Here is a 10,711-nt window from a genome sequence, read left to right as displayed (position 1 = left end):
GCTCAATATTTCTCAGTTTTAACACAAAAGCTGTGACAGTGTATTTGGGAAAGTGTCCCTTAAGCAGAAAAAAAGCATTGAATCACGCTCTGTGGTGTTCTGTGTGTCGTTACTGTTTCATTTCCCTCCATTAAAAAATAAACAGGAAAATCTTTCAACCTGTGAGTGAGTAGGTGAAAAAAGAGAAGGGAAGTAAAAAAAAGAGAAAGGGGAGTAGAAAGAGACAAAGAGATGGGAGTCAGGGAGGGAATTGGTGGTATTTAAAATGAAGATGACATGTGGGATAGATTCTATTGTGCCTCAGCAGGTTCTCTTGAGATGGGAGTGATTTAACATTTCACAATCTCATTTGAAACACGGACACACTGAGACTTACGTGCACATGCACATGCTCGTGAGAAAGCTTAATTTGGCTCATGAAAAACATATATGAAGGCTTTCTCTGGAGATTAAGAGAAATAGAGTTCAGTCTTTACAGTATCACAATGATCAGGAGGACATTTCTCCACTGCAAACAATCACACCCAGATAGGTGGCTCAGAAAAGTGTGTTTGTGTGTGAGAGAAAGGTTTAATTTTAATAACTGCATAATCATTGCATCATGGTTTCTTTTCAGTGCATGCTTCTGGTGTTTATACTGGTATGAATGAATGTAATAGGCTATGTGTGTCTGCAGCTAGAGATTTAAAATTCATAGAAATCACCAAACTATTCTCTACATATTTGCTTATTTACTGCATTCATACATAAAACATGACAGATGTGCCCTTTCATTTCCTCCCATTTCCCACATTCAATCTAAATTCCACTGAAACATATACACAAATATCACAGTGTAAATAGAGATTTGAAAGTATGATATTTACCCAACAGTGTAACAGGCATGTGTGGACAGTTCTGAGGTTATCTTGTATATTTTTTATATTTTGAGTTCCCACCTCAGCTGCATCTGAATTACGTTCGTTTTCTTTTGGTCTGGTTGTTTTTCCTGATATGGGCCCGACTGTGTAGCGGTGTTATATATCAGTCCATAATTCAATAGTGGAGACAGTTTGGGGAAGTCCCAGTCCTGTTCCCATATACCCTGTGCTAAAGCAAGGTCCATTAAGATGTTTTCCCAGAGGTTTTGGTGTGATTGAACTTGACTGATAAGCTTAGAGCTATGACCTTGACCCCATCCATGACGTTTCTATGACCTTATCACCCAGCGTCAGACCAATAAGTCACTGACGCTCTTGTGAGCAAATCTCTGCATCAAGAACCAAAACATTGTAGAAAGTCGTGTCACAAGAGTAGTGTGTCTATGGGGGTAACTTTCTTTATACTATTTAACAGTCAGAACTAAACGGAAGTTGATGAAAATATAATTTATGTTGCTTCACTTTTGTCCTGCAGTTCAACCAGGCGCCTCCGGTTGATGCACCCGCGACTGTGTCTTAGTTTCTATTTCGAAGAAAAGGGCAAAGACGAGGTAACTTTTCGCTAATGTGTGGCCACATTATAATTGGGAGTTAAAATTATTTGCAACCCTCTCAGAGACTTGGCGTAAAACGTTGAAGTGTTATTTTTGTAAGTGAAAACTGGAAGTGGAGACGCTACTGTGACGTTAGCTAACATTAGCTGTGGTATGTTAGCTTAATGCTAGCCAGCTTTTTCTTAAAGGTTGAGACAACGAAAAAACGAGGTGATGTTTCGTTGACTGATTTGTTTCCAAGTCATGTCTTAAAAACCGTGCATTTTTTAAAACTACAATTTGTACAGTTTAAGCCAACCAGGCCAACTTAGAGTTATAAGTTGTATAAGGTGTTATATAACGTTAGTTGCTACCCAAGCTAGTATGTCTAGCTTTGCTGCTGGCAGGGTGTCTCATTGACTGCCGTTTATTTTTGCTAGCTGTTAGCCTAAACTGGCTAAACGAGTTAGCTTAGCCTTTTAAGTTCTCTTCAAAACAGCAAACAGTGATCTATTATATATTATGGTAATTGGTTTTTATTATCGATTAGTTTGTGTCGGTTGTTTTTATGGGATCACTCTTTGGCCCTCGATTGACAGAAGAAAATGAAAATGTCCAAAGATATCTACATTTTCGAACATGCAGTAGACACACATTGGAGAAATCACCTCACCATTTAATCAGAAAATAAATCTGCCATCAAAATAGCTCCATATTTGTGTATCAGTAAGGGGACATCAATTGTTATCCTGGGTCAGTTTTGTTTTTTGTGACTATAACAAAATATTTATGGTTATTTTATGTTTTTCTACAGGTAATTTGAAAAGCATGGCAGAAGAAAAAGCATTTAAATACAGTCCAAGAAGAGGCACTGCTAGTTTTCATACTCGGCCAGACTATGAGCCAAGCTTGCCAATTCAGAGTCCTCAGGTCCGTCTGACAGATGATGTGCAGACCTGTAGTGGTGATACTGGGCTGAGGTACTGGAAAATGTGGCAGTGTTGTATCACTGTGCATTAGAAATTAATTTTTGTGTGTGTTCCCAGAATCCCCCCCTGAACAGAAATTGTTCACCATGGTGGTTATATACTGTTTTTAGATATGACGTAAGTTTCTCTCACTCTTGCATTAAGGCTAAACTAATTTTGCTTGTTACTGAGTTTTCAGAGCGGGCAGGTGAGGAGCCTGCTGGCGAGTGTGTCTAGTTCAAATTGCGCCCAATTTAGACTGGACACACTCCATGCTAAATGCTGTCAGTTACTGAAGCTCATTAATGAGTGCAGCCATAGTTTCAGGGCCATTGACAACCAGGTGTCTCATTTTTGGATGTGGTAGGTGTCATGTACTGGGTTTGAATCTGCTCTTAAGCTTTGGTACCCTATTGATCTTTTTTTGCCATTTTTCCTTTTCAGTCTATTGGCAAGGCTACTTTGAATTCAAAAATATTTCTGTACTTTTAAACAGTAAAAATGAAGGACTTGTTGTGTTTGTTCACACTTCTGAAACCTGAAGCCTTCTTCTCTGCTTGGCACTTGCTTTTAACTGGAAAACATAGATGAAATATGTTTAGAATCAAAACTGCAAAAGGGTTGACAGGAAAAATGTAAAAATATATGCAGCTGTGTTTAAGTGTACGTCTTATTAAACTGATAAACTACTGTTGTTTTAGGTTGTGGAAATTAAAGTTTGATTGATTTGCTCAATTTATAATGGTCACTGTTTATGTTGTCGTCCTAGGAAAAATTTACTTCCCTCTGCATATTCTGACAAAGCAGAAGAGGCTGTGCTTTCTGAAGGAGGTGACAGATCCAGAATGGAGAAGGCTTCCACCACCAAACTCAAAGATAAGCTTGGTTCTGGCGACATCCTTTTGGAAAATGAGGTAAATTGATAAAAGCTAATTTAATTATTTTAACTTGGTTGCCGTTACAAAGGCCATGTTAAATCGATAATGTTATTGTTTATACTTTCATCTAGTAATAATTCTATGCTTTTTGTGGAAGGTGTCCTTCAGAGACAAACTAATGTGGAAATTAGTGACAGTATTAAGCTGTGTTTGAACAGCTAACATTAAAGTAAAATCTCAGCATCCGTTAAAATTACCAACAGCTTGCTTTGCTGGCACATACAGTTGAACTCCATGCCATTAGATAAGTGAAGGGGTTCAGAACCATCTGTAGCCACCGACCACGTCAATAAAGCTGTGAACAACAGAAGTACGTAGGGATGGGGTCTGATGGTGTTTCATTAAGCCAGTTACTTATCTAATTGTCTGAATCCTTATGCGCTATTATTGAATCTTTTCAAGTAGTTTGTCTGATAGGGAATGAAAATATGTTTTCAGTATAACACTTTATTCAACTGAACACAGTAATAGTTTTCACTAACCAAAGATATATTTAAGAATCTTGTTTCTTTTAATCATTTTAACAGTACTGTTAACAAACAAACACAACAGTGAAACTAATAGAAACTACAGTAATTAGCCATCAAACATAACCATGGATGGTTTGCTGAGCTGAAGGGTTGCCAGGCTTTCACCACATAATTTACCACTGCTCTGTGACACACATTAACCCTGTCCACACTCATTTTTCCTTTTTGCTGCATTGCTCCTCACTGGGGGGCTGTGCTGTAGCTGCATTAGCCCTGGAACCTGAAATAAAAACAACGTAAAATAACATTTAGTCTACTTTATCATTCTGTTAATTTCAACAAAATAAACTGCTGATATTTTGCATGCACAGTGCACTAACCTTTACCTGAAGGCAAACTCATTGCAATGCCACAGAATATGTTAATATGTTAAATGTGTTAAAGCACCAGCAGTAGGCTGAGACCAAGCATTTATCTTTGTCAAGTTATCAGAAACACACATTGAAAAGCATCAGAGAACGAGACAAAAGAGACTAAACAGAGAATATGAATAAACAATTTAATAAGGGATTCCATGGCAATGAAAATGCATTTTAACAACTTGGAACTGGATCTAAAATGGAACTGTGGAGTGGAACCAATCCCTAACAATCCATTCTCTGTGTTTATCTCCCACATTACATGGTCCTGTCTCATTATTTCTCCTGAATTATGTGTACATGTACTCACAATGTCTTGAAAACAATCTGCATTTCTAAATTAATGCTAAAGAACTAGGTTTTTTTTTTTTAAAGGATGGCGACTCAGATGATGAACCAGCTGTTCTCACTCTCTCTGGTTTGTCACCTGCTGAAAGTGTACTGTTGAATGAAGATGTCCTTCAGGATCTGAAAAATCAAGCTGAGAGCACAGTGGCTGAAGGTACAGTAGTACTGTATTCACACTGTGTGATGTAAGTACTCAATATTTTGTTCTAGTGTGAATATGTCAAAAACATGTTTGTGCTGGACGTCCAGTGCAGCCTCAATATATATATATACACTGATTTCTGCATCTAGAAGCATCAATCTGGAATAGCACTGAATGAAAACATGAAATTGGCTGATTCTGACAAGATTTTAATATCACAATCAAAATTGTCATTTGTAGTATGTACTGTATATCTCTGTGTATATGACTGATCTGCTTTATTCATAATGCACTACTAGGCCATACCTGTAGCGCTGCCAAATTCCAGGGAAAATACAAGCTGAAGCACAAAGCAAGGCAGATGGACAGTAGTAATGTCAGAAAATAACATGAAAAAATAAAATAAAATTACATTTGTCATTTAGTTTTTCGTGGTTACATGGAGCTGAATGGAGAGCTATTCAATTGAAATATTCAGTATATTACTGAACTACAATGCGACAATCTATAATATGTACTGTTAATGTTTTTACCTGTATTGCGTTATTGTCATTTTGCTGTAGTCCAAAGAAATTATAGAAAAATGCAATGCATTGAAGTGCAAGACTACACAAACACAAAACGGTCATCAGAATAGCAATGATGTCTAAAATACACTCTATCCCTGATTGTATAGCGGTTTTTTGGCTGTATTTTTGTCATTATTCCAGTCTGGCAAACTGACCAACACAAGAAGCACATGGCAGTCATAAGTAGTGAGAAGTTCGACAGGCTTGTAAAGATGTTCCCTGATCTTTATAGCTGCAAGAGCCACATGGCTGCATTTGTCATGGTAACAGGTAAGCTGTCCGTACGTATTTAAAATGTTTTTTAGTTTGTTTTTTTTCCTTGAAATGTACGTACTGGGCCGGTACTAGTGATGGGTCATTATAGCAGTAGCATGTTTAATGTCTGGACATGCTCATTTCAGATTCTATTCTGGATCATGAAACTTCCCAACTATGGAAAACAACTACATTACACTAAACTACTAAATTATATTAGGTTGACTTTAGAGAAAGTAATGTATGTGATAGCTGAATACAATCAGTTCATGTCATACAATATACCTTTTCACTTCATTTATTACTGAACTTCGTGTTTGTAACCATGATTTTTGATATTTGATGTTGGTGAGCTGGTCTTTCTTTCTTTTCTTTCTTTCTTTTTTTTTTTTTTGTCTTTCAAGGAAACTTGCTAGATCAATATGACCTACAAGCCCTTTTAGTCATTTGCTAATGTTTAAATTTAGGCAAATGAATTACATTTTGTTCTTGCTTAGGTTTTATATATTCTATCCAGTATATATTCTATACTGTTGAGCATATGGCATCACTTGTTGCTGGGCTCACCTTGTAGTCACTTTCACATGACATTCTCCGTATTAAACCTGTCTCTTAACTAAGACCAAAGTTATAATTCATTGGAAAGAAAATAATACAATTTCCTCCACAGAAGTGGATACAGGTCGCCCGAGTCATCATTACAAGGCAGTTGCATTGGGATCTGGCCATTTAAGCTGCAACGAATGGCTTTGCTACAATGGGACGATGGTCCATGACTGCCACGCCATCGTCATTGCCAGACGGGCTCTTCTAAGGTACAGTCTGCTGATACAACTTAGCAGCCATACATCCCCTCACCATAACAGAACCATCACCATGTTTGACAGATGAGCTTCGATGCTTTGGATTATGATTATTGATGACTGTACTCTTTGTCATTTGTTAGCAAGCGGGGCCTGGATCTATTTGTTGACTTTTTGTATAATTTTCTGACTTGTGTTCAGGTTTCTGTACAAACAGCTTCTGCTTTTCTTTGACACTGATCCAAGAGCCAAGGAGAGCTGTATTTTTGAGTGTGGTGAAGACAGCCACCAGTTTCAGCTCAAGTCCAAAGTCAGCCTGCATCTCTACACTAATCAGTGTCCTGAAGGAACTGATGAGAACTACTCCAAGTACCGTCTGTTATTCCTTTACTTTGATTATTAAATATACACTAAGTGGCCACTTATAAGCTAATACCCAGTAAAGTTCACTGACGTCAACTTTAGTATGTAGTTAAATCTTTATGGTTTACATTTCCCTAGACTGGTATAGTGAGTGTGGTCAGAATTAGGGCAAATCTTGATATATTTTTTTTCAATGGTTAGAATGATGATCTAAATGAGTAAAATACACTGTAATTATATTGTATTTTTAGGCATGCCACAAACACAACTTGGACAACCCAGAAGTTGCAGTATCACTCCAAGGGCATGCTGGTCCCTGCAGCCTACCTTGACCCAAGTCACTGGGGTGCAAGAGTCTGCTGCATGTCTGGTAGTGACAAGTTGTGTCTCTGGACTGTCATGGGAGTGCAGGGAGCATTACTGAGCCACTTCATTCAGCCACTCTACATCACCAGTGTGGTTGTAGGTAAGGAGTAAAGGCTATGAGAAGGTCAGTACAGTTTCTAAGTATGTTCCCATCCACGAAATGCAGTGATATTTGTAAAGATCCCTTAAAGGAATTCTCCAATGTTAGGTGTATTAATTTCTTTCATCTTTATTTTTGGAAATTCCTGAAAGATATAAGTGAGATTGTTGTGTTCATGTAGGGAGCCAGAAGCCCCTTCACGGACTGACTGAGATCACCAACAGGCGACTGACTGGTGAATGGGAGGACCTTCTGCCACCATCCTACAAGAAACAAAACATTATCTTTCTCTGTGGTGACTATGTGGGGCCTATTGTGGCATCCACAGTGCACAATGATCTCAGCATCAACTGGTGCCTCGGAGACAAGGATATTGAAATTGTGGATAGTAGCAAGGGCTTCATTCCTGAGGAGTAAGATCCACATGCATAATACAGAAAGTTCTGTCTTCTGCACACTCTTATAGCAAACTGCATGACATTAAAGTCTCAGTAATCTTAAGAAGTGATGAAAATGCATAGTAACTTGCCCCTGCATTGTGACCAGTATGATATCATGTACTCCGCTTTCACAGTCTTGACCTGACAACATTTTCAGTTCTAATGATAAACTAGAAATCCAGGAAGAGCCCAGTGCTGTTTTTTGTCAGCCTAGGGCTCCTGCCATCTCTTGGCTTTCGAGCTGCAGACAACTGCTGATGTCCAGTAGCTAGAGTGTGACACAGACGCAGCTCTCACTGGAGGCTATGTTGTCCTTGAGCGGAGACTACAGCCAAAAATAGATTTGAGATCTTGGCACTCTGTTTTACTGTGTATTTCAGCTTCCGTCCCACTGCCTGAATTGTTCATTTTAGGCAACACCATGGTTTAAAGTGTCAGATTGAGGTAACACGTTCCAAACAATAAATTATAAATAGACAAAGAAAAATAGGCTCCTCAACAGGAAAACGGTATATTCAGGTGAACAATGGAGGATGTAAAGTGTGCAGAGGAAGGTAAAGAGGAGGTGAAAGGATGGCAAGTGAACCAGCTGAAAACACTCCCAAATGAAAGTGTGAAAATAAAAGGAGATGCTGATTCTGTCACAGGAGACTTCTTTAATTTACTGATGTAGAAATAGCATGCCAATTATTCCTTGCTGCTTTTAGTTGTGATTTTCAACACTGAAGCAATTAACTGTTTCCCAAAAACCTTGGCTTATGTCCAAATCTCCTGAGTTCTACTGAGAAGAATTCATTATGTGGCAAATATGTCCATAATAAAAACAACTTTTGAGTAGGATGTGGAATCTCTGTAATCTAGACAGTATGTTGGACAAGCCTTTGATATCTGACACCCTGCACAACTGTCTGCTGTCAGCTTCTATGAGGGCTCCTACACTCAGTACCCCAAACTGTCCACCAATCCTCTCCCCAGTGTTCCTCTCCAGAAATGGGTTAACAGCAGTGGTTAAGTTATGCCTCCAGGAAACTGCCATTTCTAACTCATTCAAACCAACATTAGCTATTTTTCTTAAACAGTGTTAAAAAAAATTGTCCTTCCAAATGCAGTTTTATGTTCAGCACAGTAAGGTGCCTGCAGCCAAAAGCACGTCCTCAGAAACATTAAGAACAAGTTGTGAAAATGACTAGATGTCATTAAATGTAGTTCAGAATTGTACACCTATTTTACATTTCTTACAGTTTTTGGTCTTTCAAGTGAATGCTTGAAGGGACATCATCCACTAAAGTGTTTCTCTCTTATTGGTGGTGGGAGTGCGTGTCTTGCATTGTAAAGCCAGTCTGTGTCTGATTCATTTCCTTCACATGTTGGTAGAGAACAAAAACAAAGCTAAAAGACAGTAAATATGATGCTGCTCTTATCCTCACAATAAGAACTTCAGAGGTGATTATAATAAGATAAGAAATGAGAATAAGCTTCGTTATTTCCAGGAAGGGAAATTCAGGTATATGGCAGTGTTGAGGCCCCAAAACTGTTGTATTGGAGCTTTAAGGAAAAAATGTTTTAGTGAGAAATGTTCAAGTAAAAACATTTTCATAAATAGTTTCCATCATATAATCCATATTACTTTTTTTTTTTTCAGCTCTCCCTCTGTTAGTGGGCCTGGCTTCTCCAGCAGACTTTGCAAGAGAGCCCTCTACAGTTATTTCTGCCATGTTGCAGAGCTGGGTGGGCATAACTATCTCAAGGATCTTCCCACCTACCACAGCATCAAGGTGTGGTTTTGGCAAATGTAAATTGTGCTTGAATCTTTTCTTCAATGCAATTTTCAGACAATTGTGTTGCTCTTGTGTTAATTGTTTTGTAGGTAGAGGCCTTTGTCTACCAGTCAGTCAAAGATCTGGTCAAGCAGTACCTTCTGAATGTCAACGCAGGTCCTTGGAATTCAAAAATGCTGGTGGATTGTTTCAGTGCTTGAAAACTCTTCCAGTACAACCTGTGCAGATGTTTATCCATGGTCCTCTTGAGATTTTTATGTTATGTGCACTTTGTGAATTACCCTTAATAGTTATTCTATGTTTAATGCTGGCAGTGTTTTCAGTTGGTGTAGGTGTTTGAGAAAAATAAACGAGACCCTACTGTTCTGCACCACAGTGAAGTAGTCAGTTTGAATGAGTTGTGGGTGGAAGCAAATTGCTTAAAGGCAAGAACAGTATAAAAACGGGCAGCATTTTCTCTGCCCTGTGAAGTAGAACTGATCGTCATTATCAACCTGTCATTCTGTCCTAATAGTCAGATGCTATTACTGATTAACAACAGAGCAAATTGTACCAACCATTATGCAACTGGTTATAGGTGCAGAGTCTGTGAGCAGGTAATTATTTTTTGTTCTTCAATTTAGGGCTTGTACTATTCACCATCATGTGATTTTAAGTTTTATAAGATTTTGCACTTATGTGTACAGTTGTATCCACAGAAAGTCCAACATGTTGATTGCCAGGTTGTCTAATCAACAGGAGAAAAAACTAGGATATGGTCGTTTCACCCTCTTCTAATGCCCTTTTTAGTTGTTTTCCACCACTCGTGTGTCACTGTCATTGAATCAAAGTTAACCCTGGTACTTCAAGTCGGAGCCTTCCATATACTTTGCATGTAAATTGCTGGTTTAGAATAAAAATTGGGGTGTAGTAGAAATTAAGTTTAAAAAAATCACTACAATAATGTTTGGATTTTTAAAGTCTTAAATTTCATATTTTCCTGTTTTCTAATTTCACACAGCATTCTGTAGCACTTAGCCTTTTACTGTACATTAGTTACTCTGGAATTTGCAGTATGAATTTACCACATAATTTAACACCTCTCCAAAACATTTTGAGATACTAGAAACAAGCCAAGTGTTGTCAGCCTTTTATAATGGTTTGAATACCATTGTACAGATGTTTAGATGACATGGACAAAAACAGTACGACCCAAGCAAAAATGTGCCTATAAATCCCGTAACCCGATAAGGAGAATTCATGCAGCACAGGTTTTGGTAAGTGAACAATAGATAGTTCCTAAATTAAAAAAATTATAAT

The 10,711-nt window shown here is 38.1% G+C and overlaps 1 protein-coding gene across 1 annotated transcript; it reads left to right on the top strand.

The window, feature by feature from the left end:
• The first annotated feature begins 1,283 nt into the window (after nt 1–1,283).
• On the top strand, nt 1,284–10,127 carry adad2 (adenosine deaminase domain containing 2). Its single transcript, XM_026328711.1, has 12 exons — nt 1,284–1,309; nt 1,396–1,471; nt 2,268–2,433; nt 3,191–3,335; nt 4,624–4,750; nt 5,449–5,577; nt 6,233–6,377; nt 6,567–6,734; nt 6,980–7,194; nt 7,376–7,607; nt 9,277–9,409; nt 9,502–10,127. Exons 3-12 carry the CDS (start codon nt 2,282–2,284, stop codon nt 9,610–9,612), a joined length of 1,557 nt encoding a protein of 518 aa, XP_026184496.1. The 5' UTR covers nt 1,284–1,309; nt 1,396–1,471; nt 2,268–2,281; the 3' UTR covers nt 9,613–10,127.
• Nucleotides 10,128–10,711: the final 584 nt, after the last annotated feature.

Source organism: Mastacembelus armatus, chromosome 14 (genome assembly GCF_900324485.2).
Source record: "Mastacembelus armatus chromosome 14, fMasArm1.2, whole genome shotgun sequence".
In the NCBI taxonomy this organism is placed as follows: domain Eukaryota; kingdom Metazoa; phylum Chordata; class Actinopteri; order Synbranchiformes; family Mastacembelidae; genus Mastacembelus; species Mastacembelus armatus.
The sequence above is the reverse complement of the archived record's forward strand: the minus strand, read 5'-3'. Positions and strand labels throughout refer to the sequence as shown.

Bases quoted from the DNA above. Each gene is read 5' to 3' on its own strand.
- adad2 (XM_026328711.1), top strand. From the start codon at position 2,282: ATGGCAGAAGAAAAAGCATTTAAATACAGTCCAAGAAGAGGCACTGCT. The intron at 6,378-6,566 runs GTACAGTCTGCT...ACTTGTGTTCAG, and splicing joins GCCAGACGGGCTCTTCTAAG to GTTTCTGTACAAACAGCTTC. The intron at 9,410-9,501 runs GTGTGGTTTTGG...ATTGTTTTGTAG, and splicing joins CCACCTACCACAGCATCAAG to GTAGAGGCCTTTGTCTACCA.